This window comes from Crocodylus siamensis, chromosome 2 (assembly GCF_052110815.1).
Source record: "Crocodylus siamensis isolate JL-2025a chromosome 2, ASM5211081v1, whole genome shotgun sequence".
NCBI classification, from domain to species: Eukaryota; Metazoa; Chordata; order Crocodylia; family Crocodylidae; genus Crocodylus; species Crocodylus siamensis.
This window is the reverse complement of record NC_143396.1, coordinates 266,191,291-266,215,232: the sequence shown is the minus strand read 5'-3', so window position 1 is coordinate 266,215,232 and position 23,942 is coordinate 266,191,291. Positions and strand designations below refer to the sequence as shown.

Here is a 23,942-nt window from a genome sequence, read left to right as displayed (position 1 = left end):
ATTATCATATGTTGTTTTGGGGGAGCAGGGGAAGGGAAATCTTACAGATCTTATTCCTGGCACCATGTGGAGCTTCCACAATCCCTTGTGTTGACTTAGATCCATCTTTTCACTTCCTGTTCAAGTTCATAGGTATCTAGTAACTTGCTTCCGTGTTGAGTTGGCAGTTGCAATCGCTTTGGATTTATTAAGAATTTTGCAAAATGCAGATGTCTAGAAACCTTAAATGAATAAAAAGTACAGTGAATTAAACCTATGTAGATACAAGATCTATTTCTCTTTCTTTGACCTGGGTATCTTTTTAGAAGTGCCTATCATCATGCCATTGTAAGGCACACATACAACATGAAGAGACTCATACACTACGGGCTCCCTGGGACAAGGGTTCTCTTTTACTATGTTTGTACACAGCCTTGTGCAGTGGGCACCCACCACCACCCCTTGAAGCTTGTAGCTGCTTCTGAAATGAGTATTAAATATACATGAATAAATAGCGCCTACATCTATGGACACAGAATGCTGTTTTTGGCCTCACTATGTTCTTTCAGAATTTCTTAGGTTTCTTCATGTCTCTGCTGGTATCTCGTGAATGAATAATACTTATAATTAGGAAGGGGTTTACACTGGGTTTAGGGGAACTGCAAAGTATTGTGTTCGGACACTGGTGACCATGGGTGATTGGTGCCTCCTGAGACTGGGGGAGCACAGTTTTGTGGCGGAATGCTGGGCTAGCGGTTCCGGCACCGCTTGGGAAGCCGCGGGCTTTCCGGAGCTGTGTGAGTGCGCGGCTTGTGGGGTGGGATTGGAGGTAGCTTTATAACCGCCTTCGAGGTTCGCCGAGTTGGCACAAGTAGACAAGTTAGAGTAAGTTGTTAGTTTTCTGTAATAAGTCTATAGGATGTCTGTTGGTTCATGGGGTTCCGGAGCAAGCCCTTGCTTTCCACTACTGGAACTAGTCCAATGATAGGTGTGGCTGCCGACTCCTTAAGTCCCAGAACTGGTCAACAGCTCATTGCGATGGGATGTTAGTAGTAGAAGTTATTACGGAGTAGATATAAAGTGAAGTAAAAATTTGTTTTATTCACTTACCTGGCCTCACCCTCTTATGAATAAGAGGGGAGACCGGCTGGAACGAAGTTGCGGTAAATATAAGTACAGAAGCGTAGATATGCTGTCTAAGCTACGAAGAGAGGCAGTCAAGAAGTGGAGTCTCTGATGTTTCTTCACTTACAGTATGCCGGAAACAAAGGGGGTCTGTTGGTCCACAGGGTTCACTAGTAAGCCCTTGCTTTCCACCACTGGAACTAGTCCAATAATAGGTGTGGCTGCCCACTAGTTAGTCCTAGGGCTGGTTAACAGCTCATGAACAGGATGAAAAATAATAAAACTATAACGCGGTGAATCACTGTCGATTTTGTCGGATTTTTGAGGCCTTGGTTTTCACTGGGATATGCCCAGGTGGGGAGGCTGAGGACCGGCTTACAGGGTGATCAATCCTGAAGGGTTGTCCAGTCGTCGTCTCTGCTGTTTTCTGCTTCTTTGCCTCTTTATAGATGTTGGTTGGATTGCCTCTGTGACACTAATTATGATATAAGCTAAGCATATAGGGATAGGATAGTTTCTTTTACACAATAGTTACTAGGTAGATTTTCTACATAAGTTTCGTTTCTGCAGGTATGACACTTACAGATAAGAAAAGAAACTTATAAAATGCACATGTGTAGCTTGGTACAAGCGTGGAAAACTACAAAGCTTTTATTTTGATTAACAGCCAAGACTACAAGGTCATATAAATGTGAGAATGCCGCGTGGCAGTTATACAGAAATGAAATAAGATTTTTACGAGTTTATAGGCATCAGTGTCAGAGGTGGCAAGAAGCTGGTGTTGGCATGGGGGGGGCAGGTGGTGAGCGGTGACTGCTGACAGAAGTTGGCAGCTGTGGCTGCGGCCAATCTCGGGGGGGGGGGGGGGGGGCACGTGCTTCCCCTACCAGTCACCTATACTGGTGACCATGGAAATGGAGAGCCTATATCGTAAGAGAAGACTGAAAAAGACCTTGACTTGTTCAGCCTAGTAAAACAAAGGCAAAGAGATGATATGATATGATTGTGGTCTGTAAACACATGTGTGGGAGTCAGCATTGGTGAAGGAGAAGAGCTATTTAACTTGAGGACAAAGCTGGTGCAGGAACAAATGGATACAAACTGTTCATGAATAAATTTAGGCTGGAAATTAGCCAGTGGATTGCATGTTTCAAGTAGGAGTAGTGAGGCAGATAACTAGCTTTAAATGGAGTTTAGTCAGAGTATGAATGGGATTGCATGATGTAGGTGCTAACTATAGCTGGGGCATGTTAACTAAGGGACTTCCTTCCAGTTCCATACTCTTGTGGGTGAAGGCTAAGCCTTATGAAGTTTTTCAAAATTGCAGTTACTTAACATTACTATGAATGACTGGCAAGAGGATGACTTGCTACATGTAATAACTACTTTTTCTGGCTTTCTGTAGGTGCAAGTCATTATTCTTTCTTCCTTTGCTGTCATGCTATTTCTATCACTGCATGAAAGGCTGAATTTAAAGGTTCTGTGTCCCTCTTGTGAAAATGATGAGTACAGCTTTTGACCTGGAATACCAAACCACTGTCTTGGGAAAACTTGGGTTTTTTTTGGTTTTCCTAGCTAAAAGAAAAAACCTTTTGCAAAACCAAGTAGCACTGTTAAAGATAAGTGATTTGAGAGGGAGGTGGGGGAAGGTGGGGGTGGGAGAAATCGGACTCTTTCAGATTTGCATATTTTATAACTATTTTCTTAAAGCAGCCTGTTTTGTAATGAAGCGAAAATTTAGTAGCCCTGTTATGTATTTTGAAGCGGTTGTTGAAAATCGAAAGTCTTAACAGTGGGTGACTAGAATTGCGCTTATTTCTTTGCAGGTGCTGTTTGAAGGGTCTAGTTTATTTCTTCCTGTCTTTCTTTCCACTCCCACATCTCTGAGGACTTTTTGAATAGAGCGGGGGTCGGCAGTGTTTTTAGGTTGAGTGCCAAAAACACCTGTAACCTCAATTTGTCAGATGTTGGTGTGCCAGGGGCAGATGGTGGGGAGCTATGAGGGGCCCAATCCTTGTTGCAGCAGTTCAGCCCTGGTCTACTCCCTGAGGCGCATGTGTCAAGCAAAATGCCTACATGTGCCATGCTCTGGCATACATACCAGGAGTTGCCTATCTCTGAAATAGAGCATAGTTTAAGAAGTGGCGTTTGGATGTTGTCATCTCACTTGTTTGAGGCAGTGTAACTTTGGTCTCCCAGATTCACAAGCCACCTGGGTTCTGATGCACCTTTTAGGATCATAAGAAAAGAGCTGGAAGGGACCTCAGTCATCCAGTCTAGCCCCCTCCTCAAGGCAGGATCATCCTTGACTAAACCATCCCAGCCACGTGTCTGTCTAACCTGCTTTGAAAATTTCTGAATATGGAGTTTCCACAACTTGTCTAGGTAGTGTTTTCCAACGCCTGACCACCCTCATAGTCCTTAATTTGCATGGTGGTGCTTCTGAATAGACACATCTGGGTTTTTCTGGTGTGGAGTGCTTGTCCCTTTGACTTGTGTTAATGTTCAAGTATTGTGCTGCTGCCTGCCTCACTGAAAATAAATGTCCGTTTGTGTCCATATGAGTTCAGGCTTCCCTCAATATTTTGATGCAACTATTGACATCTAGTTCTTGTAACAGGTCCTCCATAATTATACATGGTGTGGGAGGATGCTATGAAATTGGAGAGGAAGCCAGATGGTTTGGCTCAGTTTCATATTTTGTGTAGTGAGAATCGCATAGTATGCTATAGTGAGCACATTCACAGTATTTATGGTGTTCCCCAGCCCCATAAAATGGGGGAAGTGAATATATTGCGACAGATGTAACCACACTCAGTGTTCAAGTTAATTTTTTTAAATGATGTGGATTGCAGCAGAAACCCATATTTCATCCCACCTAAAGAAAAAGTCCCCCTGAACTAGTAACTGGTTCCCTCCTTGTGCTTGGGTTCCAGGATGTTAGAGGAATTTGAGAAATGTAGATAAAATACAGATTAATGGGTAGTTTTTCCCATTGTAAACCTCAAGAAAATGACTGCTAAAGTAAAAACCTGCTGAAAGGCACTGTAATTAAGAAAATGTGATCACAGATGCCAACTTGCTAGACTAAGTGCAAAAAAAAGTTCAGAAGGGGCTCAGTTCTTCCAGGTACAGATCCTTTGCATGATACTGAAGAGAGTCGGAGAGTACAAGTTTAAGAAGGTGAGACTCCATAAGACTTCAAATTCAAAAAGTTTGCTTATAAAGAGGATGGTGATTAATGTGTCTCATCCCCTGTGGACACAGAAAAGAAATAAGTGTCCTAAATTGCAACAAGATAAATTTAGATTGGATAATAGGAAGAGCTTTCTAACAATGGTTAGTATTAGAGCAAGCTACCCAGAGAAGCTGTGGAGTCTCTATCTTTGGACATTTTTAAGAGCAGTTTAAGCAGACACATTTCTGACACAGTTTAGACAAAGATAAACCTACAAGGGGTTGGATTAGATGATCTCCTGAGGTCTCTTTCAGCTCTGTTTTTCTGTGATTCTGTACTTTGGTTATCTTCAGTGGGAGTATGATCGACTTTTAACAGATATTGTGTTAGAGCAGTGTGGCGGGCCAGTAGGGGGCGCTCCTGCTTTGAGCTGCCCACCTGCCAGGCTCCGAATGCCTCCCTAGTGGCGCCTTATGTCCAGCCCGTCCCCTTCCTGGAGCACATACGCTAGCCTGGGGGTAACGTCGCTGCCACCACCCCAAGAATGGACTCGCTCCCGGCCCCGTGTCCTTGGGGAAACACAGGCCTAATGTCCTATGGGTACTCGACCCAGTACAGGCATTTGGGGCACTTCCCCAAGTCCGGGGGCAAAAAGTACAGTCTCCCTTAGTCTGCAGACCTAAGGGGTCTCTTAGGCATAATTTAGACCCACCCCTCAATAAGTCTCCCACACCAGTCACAAAGGAAGACTTTATTGGTTACAGGGGTAGGGTGAAAATAGGCTACAAGATTAGGATTTCTAGGATATTGCTCAAAGAGCAAACAGTCTGGCTGAGGTAGTCTTTTGATCACGCATCTAAGTTACTGCCAGCTAGATATCTAATCAGATCTCGAGTAGCTTACTCACAAGCATCTTCCAAAGGCAGGTGAAGTTTCCCTTTGGAGGCAGGCAGTTTCTTGCTCATGAGTTTTTTGGGGTGAGAGAGAGCCAGTTTCAGATGGTAAGGCTTCTCTGTGTCCCCCGCTTGGCTGCTGCTTCACCTCATGGCTGAAGAGACTGCCTCTTCGCCCGTCCTAACTTATGTAGCCCCTGTGACCTCATTCACCTGGTCCAGTGGAGGCCAGCCCCGGTTGGCTGTCAGCCAACCAATTTGAAATATATCGCCAGTTACCGGGCAGATTCCAGCCCACCGGGTAGATGCCCCTCACCCAGGTACCAGTCACCTAGGCAGAGGGAGCAGGTTTCCCCCCTCCCTCAGGAATGCAGCCAGCTCAAGTTACCTAAAGAGACAGGGTAAGGGTGTGGTCTCCTCTGCTGAGCCTACCCGACTCAAATGGTCACAGCACAGAGATTTTATCACATTGTCACAGGGCAGAGATTTTGGGGAGAAACCAAGGTGGCTTTCTGCCACAAGCAGTCCCATGAATATTTTTGACCAAAGTAGTCTGTCTCCCTGAGCTTTTCGGTTGCCTAGATGGGGGAATCAGCAGTTGCTGTTTCACCAGTGATTACAGGAAGGGGCAACAAGAGGAGAGAAAATACAAAAAGCAGAGACCACCCAAAAATTAAATAACAAAAATGCAGCATCCTTTTTCTACCAAAATGCTAAGGCAAATGAGCTGAGCAGGGAAGAAGCCTCTTTGCCAGGAAGACAGGAGGATGAACAGAAAGTTGTCAGGAAGTTGATGAAGATCATCTGCTGTCTTCTACATTTTAACCTGGTTGACATCTGAGACTTCTCTTCATCTTCATAAGTCTCTGCTTCCAATCATGCTCAAAAGGCTCTTTCAAGAAGGAAAGAATTGCAGTATTGTTAGAGGCTATTTTTTATTAATATTTAGAAAGCATTCTCTGATCCTAATACAGATATCCTTATAGAGGCTAAATATTGTTTTATTTGCCACATCTAAATGGAAACCGTTGGCTAAAAAAATCCTGTTTATAATAAAAGAAACAAACGTTGTTCCTTTATCCTTTGTATTGATAAATTCTCAGATTATGGAAACTGGAAAAATAGCATTTAAACAAAAAGTTAAAAGTTAAAAATGTTATTTGGGTTTTCTTGCTTGTCACCTCAGATCAGATGGTAATAACGTTAGTCAGTTTCACCTTTTTGTTTTCTGTCACTTTCTCTTTAGCTGTCACTTGCCAGCACAATGCCATAGTCTAAGGACAGACATTCAGAAAGCCTGAGCTTGAATTGATTCAATCTTTGCAGGTTAGTCTTTTGGAGGTGGATAGACATTTCCTTTTTCATTCCAGAAATGTAAGCACATGCCTGCAGTGGCTGAGGCTAGCAGATAGGGGGTGCTAGAGCAGCCCTCCCTTCCCTTCCATAGTGCTGAGCCTAGGGTGGGTATAGTCAGGCCCTGGCAGGAGGCTCTGATTTAGGGAGGGGTTCCCCCCTTCCCCAGCAGGCCAGGGAGTTAATAACACAGTGTTTATCACCACATTAAGAAAACAAAAGGATTTGTCCTTAGTTCAGGCTTTTCTTAAACAACTTTTTCCAAGAAAGGAATCTTATCTGCTACCTGTTCATTAGCTCCAAAAAGCCCTAAACTGACACTGCTGTCTGCCTTTTGTCCTATCTCCCACAGCACCGACCATAGCCAGCATGTGTTGTGTTAGCTAATGCTGAGAGGTGTCTGTGTAAGGCAGAGGGGAGGCAGGAATCCCTCCTTAAGCAGGGAGAGGTGGGGGTGGGGGGAGGGAGCAGGAGGAAGCCAGTCAGATGACCTATACGTGCAGTCTCTGCCAAAGCTGCAGCCAAGGAGCAGAGGGGAAGGGCCAGCCCAGCTCCCTGGAGCAGATGGCCTTGCCCAGCCCAGGGAGTATGCCAGGATGCTGGGGAACTCTGATTTAATTCAAACCAGGAAGCGGTCTGAGGCAAACATTGCATAAACCAGTTTGATCCAAATCAGTTAAGTCTGATATACTACATTCAACCAGGTTTATCTCAGACTGGTTTCAGCCATTCTCAAACTGGCTTATGTGCACTGAACATCTGTTCTGTTACAGATTTAAACCAGTTTCTGATCACTTAAGCCAGTTTATGTGTAATGTCTGTCCCTAACCTTAATGTTCAGCTAACATACTGCTGGGGAATGTTTTAAATCTAAACTCTTTACTAGTGAAAACATAAAGATAGAGTAACTTGAAGTTTGGGGTTTTTTTTGAAATCTTCCAGGACATCAATGCTGAGCCTTTATTAACTTGATAGCATATCCTTTTTAAATAAGTAGATCTAGTTAGTTTAAATCTGTGGGGTAAATTAATCCAAAAAGCTCACATCTTAAACACTTTAATTGCTCTTCCATGTTGTAGAGTTTGCTTCATCAAATAACTGTTCAGCAATTTCAAACATGGAAACGACAAGCTATAACAAGCTTCTAGTTTTGTTTTGTTTCTTTTTTGCATTGAAAGCTAATGATGTGGTACTAAAGTATGACTAGTTAATGTTCCTTTTAGATCTTCACATGTAGCAACAACCGTTTCCTGTTGAGAAGTGAATTTGATGCTGAGCCCTGTGCTGAAAGGGAAATAAACCAGAAGCTAGTCAGTCCTTGGTGCCACATCTGAATGGGTTTCTGTAGCTCCGGGCATAGAAAAACAGCTCGTGGCAATAGAGCTTTGCTACAAATGATCTGTTTGGGATTTTTTTCCCCCCTAGCATAAGCCACCTTTTTCACAGATTTATAACTGTGGGTAATTATTTTTTTTTCTAGGCTGATGGTTGGAATGTAAAACTAGATGGGAGCTTTTGTTCTTTAGAACAAAGTGCTTCAGAAATAATGGCCACTAGGGTGTAGTTTAGCACTGACCTTCTCTTAGCATGTGCATGACCTTTATTAACGGAAAACCTCCAGTCACCCTGTGGCCTGTTGCATTGCCTATTCCAAGGGAAGAGAGAAAAGCTTTAAAACCCTTGCAGGGCTCTTGTCCCATGCTGTCTTTTGTACAGCCAATGTGCGTTTTAATTTGTAGCTGCCCAGGCCTTTGCTGGAGCCATGTAGGTAGTAGTCAGAATACAAGGGTTTGCTGCTTCTGTACTGTTTGGGAGATGAGGGGACTGAATTGATGGTTCTGAAATCATTGCAGCCTCCAAAGGATTTTGCTCCTTTGCTCACAAGAAGGAGCATGGTAACACCCAGAAGAGCCAGGCTGGAACAGAGCTCTATTAAGGAGGCCATCCTTGAGGGACTGGCCCAGGCTAACATTCTAAGGGATAGCCAGCACGGGTTTGTTGCGGGTAGGTCTTGTTTGACCAATCTCATTTCCTTCTATGACCAGGTGACCTATCACCTGGACAAGGGAGAAGAGATTGATGTCATATATCTTGACTTCAAAAGAGCTTTTGATCTGGTATCCCATGATCACCTGTTGGCCAAACTAGCCGGTTGTGGCTTTGGCTCCACCACGATCCGCTGGCTGGGAAATAGGCTTCGTGGTCGGACCCAGAGGGTTGTGATTGATGGCAGTCACTCATCGTGGTGCCCTGTGACCAGTGGGGTCCCTCAAGGCTCTGTCCTGGGACCCATACTGTTCAACATCTTCATTAACGATGTGGACATTGGAGTCAGGAGTGGACTGGCCAAGTTCGCCGATGACACCAAACTTTGGGGCAAAGCATCCATGCCAGAAGATAGGCGGGTGATCCAGGCTGACCTGGACAAGCTCAGCAAATGGGCGGACGAGAACCTGATGGTGTTTAACACCGATAAATGCAAGGTTCTCCACCTTGGGAGGAAAAACCTGCAGCACCCTTATAGGCTCGGCAGTGCTACGTTGGTTAGCACTACAGAAGAAAAAGACTTGGGGGTCATCATTGACCACAAGATGAACATGAGCCTGCAATGCGATGCTGCGGCTAGTAAAGCGACCAAAATGCTGGCGTGCATCCATAGATGCTTCTTGAGCAAATCCCGGGACGTCATTCTCCCCTTGTACTCGGCCTTAGTGAGGCCGCAGCTGGAGTACTGCGTCCAGTTTTGGGCTCCACAATTCAAAAAGGATGTGGAGAAGCTTGAGAGAGTCCAGAGGAGAGCCATGCGCATGATCAGAGGTCAGAAAAACAGACCTTATGACGACAGGCTGAGAGCCATGGGACTCTTTTTGGCCTGGAAAAGCGTAAGCTCAGGGTTGATCTGATGGCCACCTACAAGCTTATCAGGGGTGACCACCAGGATCTGGGGGAACATCTGTTCACCAGAGCGCCCCAAGGGATGACGAGGTCGAACGGTCACAAACTCCTGCAAGACCATTTCAGGCTGGACATAAGGAAGAATTTCTTTACTGTCCGAGCCCCCAAGGTCTCGAACAGTCTGCCAGCGGAGGTGGTTCAAGCACCTACATTGAACACCTTCAGGAGTAAATTGGATGCTTATCTTGCTGGGATCCTATGACCCCAGCTGACTTCCTGCCCTTTGAGCAGGGGGCTGGACTCGATGATCTCCCGAGGTCCCTTCTAGCCCTAATGTCTACGAAATCTATGAAATCCTTTGGTATAGCTGTTGCCTTTTTTTTTTTTTAGGCTCTCATGTCTGGAGACATTATCTTATCTAGCTGTTTGCATCTGTGCCTTACACTTGATGTGGCTCTTGGGGAGAGAATTTTTTTGATCAAATTTATAATAGTGTTTTTAATCATTCTCTGTCCTCAGTGCAAATGTCTGAGTTGGGAGTAACTTCTGGTACAAGTTGCTGCAGTTTTATATTTTGGGAATATATAATGCACATAGATTATATTTGGAGGACGCTTCAGTTTAGTTTGGTTAGGGTTTAGTCCATTGGTAATATGGAGGCTTCTTATCTGAAGAATTTACCCAACAGAAACTGTGCAAAGGATATGATGCGTGCCTGTCCAGATGGGATTTAGAACATCTGTGGTGAGAGTATCTTAACCCTGAAACCAGCAATGCAGTTATTCGCCTTGCTTGAGCATCTCTTGCTGATTCAGAGAATTTTGAACAATGCTGTTTTCAGTAAAGGCTCCAGACCAGTGAGTTACCGTTCAAAATATGTAACTTCCAGAATTTCTTTGTCCCTTGGTTTTGAGGCTGAAATGTTGCAACATTTCAAATAACTACAGAGGAAATCACCTCTAGAAAAAATGCAGAGAAGCCCAGCAGGGTAAACTAGTCACTGACCTTTTCCTTCTTTCCCTCAGTTCTTTAAACTTCCACCGACTTTGCATCCAACATGGTCACGTTCTCCTGCACTCAGCTGAATTGAAGAGTAAGGAGCTAGTCTAATTTTGTTCTTAGATTTGCTCTTGGTTTTGTAGTAAAATCTGTTTAGAGCAAATCCTAATAAATGTATAAAGTCCATTTTTATTAGGATTTTAAAAGCTTTCAGACTGAATGATACTCAAGTGGCTTTGGCAGCCAGCTTTTTCTTCCTTGAAAGCAGAACAAACTTTGCTCTGTGTACACACTCATGCACTGCTTTTCCCACCACCTATATTTTCCTCTTTCCATGCCTCTTTCTTGGGAGGCAAAAGAGGCATATTTCAACGGCAGCCTCAGTCGTCTTGCTTATTCCAAGGCAGCAATGTGTAGCCTATTTGCTCATTGTAAGCTTAAGCACTTGGATATTTTGAGATGCTCAAAATATTCCTGACCTGAGCTGCTCCAATTGTTTACCAAGCTCTCACTGCCCATTTTTAAATTCCTTCTCTCCCTGATACTGGTTATGTTAGTATTATCATTTAATGTTTTCTTTGCCAAATGAAAATGTCTCCTGTAAACAAGGCTAGCAGTAGGCATCTGAGTAACCTAATTTGCTGCATGTTGGTCTGTAGCAGTGTGGACAGGTTGTGGTTTCATAGTTTCATAGTTGGTAGGGTCGGGAGGGACCTGAGCAGATCATCAAGTCCAACCCCCTGCTATGGCAGGAAAGAGTACTGGGGTCAAACAACCCCAGCAAGGTGTTCATCCAGCCTCCTCTTAAAGACCCCCAGGGTAGGAGCCAGCACCACTTTGCTTGCAAGTTGGTTCCAGACCCTAGCCGCCCTGACCGTGAAGTAGCACCTCCTGATATCTAACCTAAACCTACCCTCTGCCAGCTTGTGACCGTTATTCCTGGTCACTCCTGGGGGTGCTCGGGGAGGGACTCTCCCAATGCCTGCTGGTCCCCCCTGACTAGTTTGTAACAGGCCACTAGATCCCCCCCTCAGCCTTCTCTTGTGGAGGCTGAACAGGTTCAGGTCCTGTAGCCTGTCCTCGTAGGGACTGCCCTGCTGTCCCCGATGATGTGAGTGGCCCTCCTCTGGACCCTCTCGATGCTGTCCACATCCCTCCTGAAGTGCGGCGCCCAGAACTGGACGCAGTACTCCCGTTGCGGCCTGACCAGTGCCGCATAGAGGGGAAGGATCACCTCCTTGGACCTGCTTGAGATGCATCTGTGGATGCATGACAAGGTATGGTTGGCCTTCCTGACTGCATCCTCACACTGCTGGCCCATGTTCATTTCGGCATCAATAACAACTCCAAGATCCTTTTCTGCCTCTGCACTGACAAGAAGGGAGTTCCCCAGCCTGTAGGTATGCTGCTGGTTCTTCCTCCCCAGAGTTGAAACCTATCCTGTTCCTATCTGCCCACCCCTGTAACCCGTCCAGGTCTGATTTTTTTTTTGCATCCTATTCCTCCCTTCTATCGTGCCCATTTCCCCCCACATCTTAGCGTCATCTGTGAATTTGTACAAGGTGCTTTTTACCCCCTCGTCCAAGTCACTGATGAAGATGTTGAACAGTGCGGGCCCGAGGACCGAGCCCTGGGGGACCCCACTGCCCACATCTCTCCAGGTCGAAAATGACCCGTCTACCACCACTCTCTGGGTGCCGCCCTCCAGCCAACTAGTGACCCATCTGACTAGGTATCGATGCCACAGTCTCCTAGTTTTTTAATGAGAATGGGGTGAGAGACGGTGTCAAAGGCTTTCCTAAAATCCAGAAAGACTGGTGACTTAAATCTTGCATCCCCTTACAGGTGACTTCTGAATTTCACTCATTCTGTGGGAACTTACTCTGGTGTAATTCCCTCACTGGATTGACTTAAGGGAGAGATATCAGGGAAAGAACAATTCAAAGTGCAACACTCCTTTAGCTTGCAATCTCATATGCTGCTTTTTGGTTGGTAGTCACGCAGATTATACCAGTGCAGCATTGTTTACACATGCTTGCTGGTCCCTAGATTCCAGTTTAGGAAAATGTTAATTATATGCTGAAATCTTTCCCTGTTTAGGACAGCACAAGCACTCACTGGAATGTACAGTTTTTTTTTCTCTTGTCTACTAGCATCAGATAGAGCATTTTTGTAAGCATTTGACTTATGATGCCATTTACAAAAGTAACTTCTTTTTCTTTTCTTTTGTCCCCCCTAGGAAAAGAGGGATAGAAGTAATACAGGTGAGTAAAGATTTTTTTTTTAATATGTAATTTTTTAAAATTATAATAAAGTGAAGGCAGAAACCTACCCCATTCTTTACATAAAACTTGTAAAATCTCTGGTAGTTTTCAGTGGCATACAGCCTCAATTTCCTTTCCCCCCACTCCTTTTGTCCCACAATTTTTTTTTTTTTCTTGCCTGAACAGTGGGTGACTCAGACATTGGCTCTGGAAAGAACTGTGTTTGCTGCTGCTATATCAACTTAACATACACAGTCTTATAATTATCAAGTACAATTGTAAAGTTAATGCTCTGGTTAAGCTTTTCTTGTCTCCAAGTTGATGACGCTGTTTATGATTAGCCTGTGTTAATCTGTGCTCATTGCATTTAAATATAGCATGGCTTAAAAGAAGAAAGCAGAACTGTTTCCTTCCTGTGAAACTTTTGGAAGGATCCATGTGAAAAGACTTTTCTTCTGTCCTAAGCAACACAAAGTCACTGCTGTTTGCTATTGGCCCATTTCTGGGGGGGATCAAGCAGTGGTTGGTTCTTTTTGTTTGGCAGGTCTAAATGGTTGTATTTCCTCTGTGCCCTGGTGTAAAGGGATGCTGTCAGCTAGAAAATACTGCTATTTTGTGACACTTTTATTGTTGGGTTAACTCGGATCCCTGCTACTGTACACTCAGCAGGGAAATGTAACATTCTTGGGTTTTTCTAGTTCATTTTGTGCATTTTTACAACTGTTTGTACATTACGTGTTTTTTTTGTTTTGTTTTGTTTTTTTTCCTTGTGGCTGGTCTGCTGTGCTCCTTTCATGTGCTGAAGTGATGACATTACTTAGAGGCTCCTCATGCCTGCAAAGAGATTGATTGCTTGCAACTCAGTAGCAAAACTTAAAACTGTGTCCACAGCAAGGAGGGAGAAAAGGGACGTGGGCTGATGTGTTTGGGTGTTTCTTTGGATCTGTATGAAAGACTTAAGCCTCAGTGAAGAAGCAGAGAAGTATTCTAAACATTTAAAAAAAAAATAAAAAAAAAAAATCCTTCATCAAAAGAATGGAAATGTCTTTTTAAGGGGTTTGAAAATGAAAGAGTATCTGCATTTGGGCACATAATGTAAGAAAAGAGAATCTGCCTTAATGGCCAGCTGTATTTAGCCTAGCTACTAGTACTGTGTATGTGCCACAAGATTGTTCTCCTTTCTTGTACCAGGACACTGGACAGTGCTAAACAGCAGCATCTTTCAGTCTTTGATATTAGCTTGGAATCTTTGGGATGCTGGTAACATTTTATTGGTTTCACATGCTTGGGAAGGGGAAAAAATTGGTGGTGGCATTATCATTATTTAATAAAAATAATAAAACATTTGCATTTATAAGAGCTTTAATCGCACAAGTGCCTCCAGAGGATGTGGGTGTATTATATTGTGTTCCGAGTACCATACTACATATTAAAGTGATGAGGCAACCTTAGTCCAATGTACTCAGTGCAGCTCTCACTGACTGGGCAGAGAAGTTTTCTTCTTTCTTCAGTTAATCAAATTGATGTCCTTAGCTCTGTTGTCTGAGTTTGTGTGAATGCATCTTGCAGTGGGCTGTAGCAGTCTTGGTAGGTAGAAGGTCTTGTTAGTAGTTTGCATGGCTAAATGTCAGGTTACCACTTAAACCAGTTTTTTGTTTTGTTTTGGTTTTTTTAGAGAGAGGCTTTGGAATTGTTTGAGAACTTGGTGAAGACTCAGATGTGAAAAGATATGCTACTATCCAGACCCACAGCTTTGCACAGGCTGCCCTGGCATCCTGATTTTTTTTTGAGTTGTGTCCTAAAAGGTTACACTGGAAAATGAATGGGCAACCAGTGACCTTTACTTGGCAGCTGCTGCACCAGCTAATTGTAATCTAACATAACAAAGGGCAAATATTCTTCTACTGTGGCAGAGTCAAAGTTTCACGTGATCTTGGGTTTACATGCTTCTGCAGTATGGAGTATTTGCCAGTACCTCTTGGGAAAGAATCTCCTTCATAGCACAGGGAATCTTGATAGATCTTACTGCTCATGGCTCTTGAGGCATCCCTTCCCTGTTGCCAAACCATTCTGCCTATGGCACTGAACTAGCAAAATTTCCATACAGAGGTATGCAAGCAGAAATTGGAGCAGTCTTTTCCTACTCAGCTTCCATACCCACAAATGATGAACACTACCTCTAGCTGAGGACTGATGGTTTGGGTATTCCATGTGCTGCACAAAGTTTATTTGGTAGAAGAAATACTATTTCCGTGTCTTTAAACAGCAGGGCTTCTTTGATTTCTAGGTTCAGACACTGATGGGAGCTGCCTTCAGCAGAAGCTAGTTCATACACTTGACAATAAACAAGCACCTTGAAACAACAATACACAGAACCTTGTATGTGTTCCTGTTTACACAAGGTTTGAAATTGTACCTCCTATTGAGATGCATTGAGGGTTTTTTCTGGATTTTTTTGTATGAGAATACTCACACTAGTGAAACTTAAGGGTGGAAAATAGGGATATGGTGTGAACCTGGAGGGCACAAAGTTGGCTGGTTCTGCAGTGCAGGACTGAATGAATATTTTCAGGTTTCTGCCAAAAGACACCAACTCTTTCTTCTTTCCTAAGATTTTTCCCCTACCTGGGAAGAATGTATGTACCTTCTGCTTACAAGAAAACATTTTTTTTTAAAAGCCAGACCAAATGAGTTTGCTGTTTCTTTTACCAGTGAGAAGTTAAGGTGATCTTCTCTTTTTCCTGGTTACTCATGAAAGTCCTTGGCTTCATTTCCTTACAGTTTGTTGATAACTATGAATTAGCAATGTAACTGCCATCCAAGACTAGTTTTAAACTTTGCTGCTGGATTTGAGATTCAAGGCCTTAAATTTTCTGCCTTATCTCAGAATCTAGACTCTAGATCAGCGTTTCTCAACCTGTGGTATGTTTACCCCAGGGGTATGCAAGACACAGGCAGGGGGTACATGGGTGCTGCATTTTGGTCTTTGCCTGCTTGGGCCGGAAGTTCCAGCTGCCACCCCTCCTGGCGTGTCTGCTGCACCGCTGGGGCTTTCACTCCACAGCGTCAGTGTGCTGGGGGATAGAGAGGGAGGCCCTGCGTAGGCTGCTTTGCCCCAGGCTGCAATGGAAGAAGTGGGACTCAGCTCGCAGTAGTGAAATCAGAAGCATCACAGTGGGACTTCCAGTTTCACTTTTTCCTGGTCACTCGGCAGGGGGTACATAAGGTACCAAAGGTTGAGAACCATTGCTCTAGAGAAGGAACTATGCAAAGCATTACTGCCCTTGCCTCGCAAAGTGAGTATCCTCTTCTACCCTCCAATAAGGCATTGCTTTTTCAGTAGCCATCTAATCTAAAAGAACTTGCTGAAAGCCAAGCCTCCTAATAGGCGTATGTGAAATACCGCTTAATGAAAATTCACACAGTGAGAGTTGAGTTGCAAGCTCAACATGTGGGAGTGGAATTAGGTAATGTTATTGCTTAGTGCTTTAAATGAAATCCGCCAAATGAGATGGCTGAATCTGGAGTGGGAGTTGTGGGGGGAAACTCATCAAACACTGAGTCATTCTCTAAAGCAGCCTGAATCTTATCCAGTGCTTCTCAGTCTTTTTTTAGACCCAAGAGACCCCTTGTTAGACTCAAGGCACCTCTCAAAAAATGCCAGCTCTTAGCTTTCTCTCATATTTAGATTACAGAAAAATAATAGAACAATTTTCTGTTGTAAAGAATTTGCAAAGACAGGTTAACAGGTCAAAATGGTTTTAATGCTATTAATTCCTATTTGAAATCTCTGGATTTTATTTTGTGAATCATGTTTGCAAATATAACAGTACTAACATTGTGTGGCATGTCATAGTACCCTTGAAAGGATCTAGAGGCACTCCAAGGTGCCACCACACCCTGGTTCAGAATCAGTGGTCTAAATCCAAATATCTGGGAGCTCCAGTAAGTCTGCATCTGAGATCTGCAGTTGGTTCCTGTCTTTCTCTTGGGCAGAAGCAAAGTCCTGGGTACTAGTGTCTCGAATTTGGTAGTGTTTCAGATCTGGATCTGAACTCTGTAGCTTGAACTCAACTCCGTAAAGTAGCAATAAGTTGATTTCAGGTTACAGTGCATGGGATAGGGAGGGGAATCAGTAGACAGTGGGTTTGAAGGAATTCTAATTGCACAGAATGGCTCACTACATCTTTGCCTTTGCAGATGTTTAATCTGTCTGTTTTAGGCGCTTGCATGTCCCTCATCACCACAGCATTGAAGGGCCTTGTTATATAAGGTATTTAAGTGCTATCAAGCCAATTTTCCTGATAGTGAGCTTCGGCACAGAACAAGTGACTTGCCTAAGGTTATACAGGTAATCCTTGACAGTTTCTTGTCCAACATTACCTTGAGAACTTTCCTGATGCATCTAAACACAGCATGTAATAGCTGTAGCAGGTGCTCTTAAAGCACCTATCCCATAGGGCTTGAACTGTTTCTTGAAACCAGGGCTTTTGCATTATCTGTGAACTCCAGTAAAGAGATCAGTAGATCTGGTGCCACTCCAGAGCCATTGTTTTTCCACCCAGTGTGGGAGACTATGCTGATTCAGCTGGACTTAAGCGTCATTTATATGCTTGTAAAACGCCCAATATAGTTGTTGCCTGCACATTTTCAGGTGCTGTAGAGATGTTGCATGCTTGAAGCCCCTGAGTCAGTGCTTTTGAAGATGTTGTTAGGTGAAATGTGTTGTTTGGGTTTGCTTTCAAGAGTAAATGCTTCATGGACTGTAATGGGCTGGAAGGGACCTTACAAGATTATTGGGTCCAGCCCCCCTGTGCTAGTCAGGAAAGACAGCTGGAGTCAGGTGACCATCAGTCTTCTCATGAAGATTTCCAGGGTAGATGATTGCACCACCTCTGGGAGAAATTTATTCCACAGTCTGGACACCCTGACTGTGGAAAAAGTTGTTTCTTAATGTTAAGCCTGAAATGGTCTTCTGGTTTGTGACCATTACTCCTGGTTTTCCCCAAGGGTGTCCTGGTGAACAGTTGTTTGCAGAGCCCCTGATGTAGCAATAAGCTGCTACCAAGTCTCCTCTCGGTCTTCTTTTTAGGCTAAAGTCCCTTCAGCCCTTCCTCATCTGGCTTGCCTTGCAAGCCTCTGATCAGACAGGTGGCTCTTCACTTGGACTCTCAAGCTTTTCCACATCCTTGTTAGAGTGTGGCACCTAGAACTAGACACAGTACTCCAGCTGCAGTCTCACAATGCTGCATAAAGCAGAAGAATCACTTCCTTGGTTTTGCTTGAGATGCATTGGTTGATGCATGCCAGAGTATTGTTTGCCTTGCTGGTGACAGCATCTGATAGCTCATGTTCATACTATGGTCTCTTATTACCCCCAAGTCCCTTTCAGTTGTGGTGTTAGTCAGTTTCGCACCACTGAGCCTGTAAGTATGGGGGGTTGTTCATCCCCAGATGGAGCACTTTATACTTCTCAATGTTGAACTTTATCAGGTTTCAATCTGCCCAACTTGCCAGCCTGTCTAGGTCCACCTGTATCTGCAGCCTATCTTCAAGCTTGACCACACTCCCCCATAACATGGTGTTGTCCATGAACTCGGCCAGTGAGCTCTTCACCACCACATCCAATTATTGACAAAGATGTTGAGAAGTGCTGTACCAAGCACAGACTCCTGGGGGACACCACTGGCCACTTCTTGCCAGGGCAGTACAGATCTGTTCATTGTATGCGAGACAGATCTTGGGGAGATCTTGTGGCCTGTTATAAACTAGTCGGGGGGGATCAGCAGGCATTGGGGGAGTCACTATTCCCCCGAGCACTGCCAGGAGTAACCAGGAATAATGGTCACAAGCTGGCAGAGGGTAGGTTTAGGTTAGATATCAGGAGGCGCTACTTCATGGTCAGGGCAGCTAGGGTCTGGAACCAGCTTCCAAGAGAAGTGGTGCAGGTTCCTACCCTGGGGGCGTTTAAGAGGAGGTTAGATGAACATCTTGCTGGGGTCGTTTGACCCCAGTACTCTTTCCTGCCATGGCAGGGGTTTGGACTAGATGATCTGTCAGGTCCCTTCCGACCCTAGAAACTATGAAACTATGACATTGTATGCTTAGACTTCCAAAAGGCCAGATCAAAGGCCTTTTGAAAGTCTAAGCATACAGTGTCAACCTCCTCTCTCCTATCCCGGTGGCAAGTTACTTGGTCATAGAAGGTGATGAGATTGGTAAAAAAAAAAAAACAAGACCTGCCTGCGATGGAGCCATGCTGGCTGTCATTCAGAATCCTACCTTCTGTGAACGTATTGCACATAAACTCCTTGATTAAACTTTCCTAGGATTTTCCTCTGGGATTACAAGTTAAGCTAATATTAGCCTATGGTTGCGTGGGTCCTCTCTCCTCCCCTTCTTGAAGATGGGCACATTGGCCCTCTTCCAGTCTTCAGGGAACTCCCCCAGGTGCCACAAGTTTTAGAAGAGTTTTACCAGAGGTCCTGCAATGACTTTGGCCAGGTCCTTCAGCACTCTCAGATGAAGTTCATCTGGTCCTGCTGACTTATAAAAGTCTAACTTTCCTAACTGATCACCCACCAGCTCAGCATCAGCAGTAAGAAGGGTGTCATTCCCACCATGTTCATTTTGAACCTTTATCTAGTATGATTTTTGCCCTTGGTTTGGTATTTCATTAGAATAAAGTAGTCATTCAGGAGTTCAGTTTTTCTCCTGTATGTTGGTAACTAGCTGTCCCAAGTCATTAAGCAATGGCCCCACACTTCCATTTCCCTACATATCTAAAGAACAATTTCTTATTGTCCTTGATTTCCATTGCTAGTTTGAATGCAGTCTTTGCCTTAGCTTTTCTAATCTGCTCCCTAAAAGTGCAGACTGTTTATTGTACAGTCCTCCTTGGGGACTGTCCCAAGCTTCCATTGTCTGTATGTCTCTCTCTCTCCTTTTTCAAGAGGACCATGATATCCCTACTGAGCCAAGCAGGCTTACCAGCCCTTCTGCTACCTTTCCTCTGCATGGGAATGAACTTCTTTTGGGCTTCAAGGATTGTGTCCATAAGGACTCTTCATGAACTCCTTTTACCTTCAGTCCCTGGTCCCGCAGCACTTCCCCTTCTAGTGACCTGAGCCTGTTGAAATTCACTTCTATATGCATCTGTGTAAAATACTCCTCTTATTAGACATCTTATTCAAGGTCCAGTTTTTAATGGGACTGGACTATAATGCTAGCTTTTAATGGAATCGCCTTTTTAAGGCAACGTTTACTTTGGTCTTGATTTTGCACCCCTCTCCCACCACTCCTGTCCTCCTGCCTCAGCAAAAAAATGCATTTGGTGTTACAGTATAGACATAAGAGTGGCCAGTTTCCCTCTAACTCGTGACATGGCTCGTTGCTTCTATTACTATGCTGGTACATGTGTTGTGACTGTGTGGTTGGTTGGACAGGGAAAGGGAAGTACATGAAAGAATACACCCAAGTACATCTCTTTGGAGGAACATGCTGTCTCCAGTAATCTGAAGAATGCAAGATTAAAAATAGGCCTAATTCATTGAAGTGGAAATCATCGGAAGTTCATCTTTTGGTGGCTTGCATTTTTAGTCTTGTTTCACAAGTTATGCAAATCAGCATTAATTAGCTACAGCCCTTAGGCTCCTGACAAATTGCTAGTTCAGCCTTGGTGTTACAAAGTGTGGAGCACCCCTGTTCCCTGTGACTTCAAAGCTCAATGTAAATGCCTACCATGCCCAGCCTTTTCTGATGTAATGCATCTCCTTCTATTTTTAAATTAGATAGGGTTTCTAATTCTTTTTGTTCCTAATTAACATTAGCATTCTTTTGTCTTGGCAAGACATTGCAGGCACTGTGCTACAAAAAAGGGATTAGTCATTGTATCTCAAACTGCAATCTTTTTTTGCTTTTCAACAGCATTGGGACCTGAAAGACTAGGCTTATTAAATGTGGAACGTCTTCTTATAGTAATAACAATGTTCTAAGCTGCTGTTTCGTTTCACTTCCCTTCCCCCCCCTTGAATTCTCTGGGAGTTCAGATATTACAAACCTCTTATTTTTGAGCAAAAAAATGTTTTTTGAACAGGCAGCTTTGCTGAAGACTGTAAAGGCAAACTTCAGGTTTTTTTTTTTATCTTGAATCAAAGTAAAATGCCGATGACAACAGTTTCCACTAATTGTTGCCAAGAAACGGTTGTTTTCTTGAAATGTTGAGAGGTTTATTTTCACATGAAGTATTAATGGAATAAGCTAGGAACAGCAAAATATAACCAAGAAAAGGGAGCTTATAAAATACATATCCAATAACATATACAGAAAGATGTGACTGGAAAGCTTCCAAAGAAAGCAGAGCTGTAGAGATGTTGGAGAGCGTTAGCTCCCTAGAGCTGGAAGAATAACGTTTATTTTTATTTGTATGCCAGCATCTCAGTGATGTGCACGTTCTTCTGGGTATGGCATTCAGTTCTGGCTTAGTGCATTTTTGGAGAAGATTGTACAAAACCCTTGGCTTCCCCCCAGCTCTGAATGTTCAGGTATATGCATGTTTTGACACGAGGGACTGGAAGTTACAGGTGTTAAATTCCCCATTAAAGAAATGCTGGTAGTTTCTTAAGGTTACAGTTTGACCTATTGTATCAAATAGCTCTATTTTGTTTGGTGAGAGTCTGTCTTCCAAAATCGCAGAATAGAATTTTTAAAAAATCCACAACTCCATCCCCTAGTAATAATGAGAATTAAACAATTCTGCAAAACTACAGCTCCTGCTTTTTGTGAGTAAAACAATGTGATAGTAGCTAACTGAGAAGCATTATTTGCTGAGCTGATATGAATTGCAAATTTCAGTGCAGAGAAGGATGTTTTGACATGATGAGGCATTATAGGCTGCAAACTGGAGTCGAAAGTAAAATCAAATGTGTTCACTTCTGCTCCATTTGGAGCACACAGATAAATAAATGCATGTGCAAAAAATGGAAAGAGCTAATATTCTGAATCAGAGTAAGAAGTAAATGTATAACTATAACCTAAGACACCAAAACAAAAATATCTCAAAATGCAGTTACCTGCTGTATTTTACTTCAGTTAGATTTTGCAAACTTAAAGAATAACATTTTCAAAGGTGCTTAACTGATTTAGGAACCCAAGTCCTAGTGACTTTCAGTGAGATTATCTCCAAGCTGCTTGAGATAACAGGGGTCGCTTCTCAAAAAGTTTTACTAACAGTTTGGTAAGCTGTGACAATCATATAAGAGCAGCTTTCAGAATTGAACTCGCTGTACTTTGAGATGTGAATTAATGAGTCTGACCCTTGGTCAGTCTAGACAGGAATTTGAGAAGTGTTGCAGTCTAACAGATATTGCAATCGACTGAGAGTAGGGAGATCTTAGATGCAATTCCATCCCCTTTTGAAGTTAATGGCAACTTCCAGTGACTTCAATAGGACCAAGATTTCTCTCTGACTTTCCTAGCTTCGACTGAGTCCCTTAATTTCTGTGCTTCGGTTTTTCCCATCTGTAAAATGAAGATAACTACTTTTTTGTTATGCTACTGTGTTAAAATGTTATAATTTTTATAATTTAAAAGGGTCATGCAAGTTCCAAGAGGATGTAGGGCAACTGGGGACCTTTGTGTAATAAGGTACAGTAAATCTGCCTAGTCTTAACACGCATGGCTGTTAATCATGATCATTATGAATCATATTTATTTTGGTGGTGCCTAAGGAACAGCAAAAAACAATGCCTCATCTTTGCACTTTGATCATCATGATCATGTATCAAAGAACAGCTAGTATAATAAGGATTTGTAGCATGGGAAATGCCTTTTTTCTGCCTAAGTTTTTGCTGTTTGTGGAGCTCTTTCAGCCTCATACCTTTTAATTAAATTGTTATTCCTGCATGGGGAAAAGTAGGGCTGTAGTTTGTCACAATTACTGGGCTAACTGGGACCCCCACCTTATGCTCACCTCCTTGTGGGTTTCAGTCTGATCCTGCTGCATGTGTGAGAGTAGAATAGTGCAACTTCCCACTCTCAAAAAGGTTGTGGTCTGCAAGTCTCTACTTCAGCATATTTGACTTTGTTTTGGGCCTTGTGGTGCTTGTCACCATGTCAGTGATAAGTGGTACCCCCTAACCAGACAGTTATCCTAAAGCCAAATACTTTTTATTTAAAACAAAAGCATTGCAGAGAAATTTGATCCTGGCAACCATAAAACAAACCATGAGTGTATCTCTCACTAGCTGTCAATTTTTCCTGCACTTGGGAATGCTGGTCAATGGAAGCTTTCTGTAAACCCCTCAGGGTTCTTCGGATCTGGGGAATAATCTCATCCCTTTAACTGTTTTTCTCTCCAACTTCACGAGTATATCCTATAAACTGCTTAATCATTTTGATCATGCCCGTTATATTTTGAGTATGTGCTGAAAGGATTTCGTATGGGAATCCATTCTGTTGCATCCATGGAGGGTGTGTGTGTGCATTTGTTGTTGTGTGTTTGTTTGTTTTACAATACCCCCATTGTTAGATCAGTGCATTTATCCAGGAAGTTCTAATAAAGAAGCATAGTTGTACAATAATTCTACTTCTCTTACAATAATTGTACCATTACTGAATGTAAATTTTAGCCTGCTGTATAACAAGTTCTTATCTGTCACAAAACCAACTTAAACAATGAACGAGACTTCACTTACAGGCCTGAATCTGATATACCTTTGTGGCTATGCCTTAGGAAAATACCTGTTCAGGAAAGGACACTCTGCTTGTTTTACTAAGGAGACTTAAGAATTATGCTTGAGTGTTGTCCTGAATCTAGCTCTGTATGTGGAACTGGCATTGAAGAAAACACAGAGTGACTTCAGCCTCAAGCCTTCTATCAGAATAGCTAAACATTAATGTTTTTCCCTACCAAGGATATTGTATCTTTAAAATGTCATCTTTTGCCAGTAGGAAAATATAGTCCTTCAACTTAACTCTGCATTTTTGGTGGAAAAATTGTCTGGCATTCTTTCTTTCTTCTCTTTTTCTTGGCAAGGATATAGCTGTCTTTTCACTTTGTCTAAAGGTAGGAAGACCAGACAGAAGAATTCAGTTCCCGTGTGTGGTGATGATGTTTTCCATGCCTCTACCTGCTATTTTGTAATGTCTTCCTTTTTATGAGGTTGAGCACGTTGTCAAAAAATATTTGTAGTCTTTGTCAATATACTCTTAGCCAGGTCATTGTCTAATCGTCATCCACGCTCATTTGTTCAAAGG

At 43.1% G+C, this 23,942-nt stretch overlaps 1 protein-coding gene across 2 annotated transcripts in view; it reads left to right on the top strand.

The window, feature by feature from the left end:
• The window catches only part of ITPK1 (inositol-tetrakisphosphate 1-kinase), a 230,712-nt gene that overhangs the window by 51,981 nt on the left and 154,789 nt on the right, over positions 1 to 23,942 (top strand). Inside the window, exon 2 of one of the 2 annotated variants that reach the window (XM_090033903.1) lies at positions 12,662 to 12,686. The exons of the other annotated variant lie outside the window; for it this stretch is intronic. Coding sequence (XP_089890029.1) covers positions 12,662 to 12,686 — 25 coding nt within the window. The remainder of the gene's footprint in view (positions 1 to 12,661; positions 12,687 to 23,942) is intronic. 2 annotated transcript variants of the gene reach the window in all.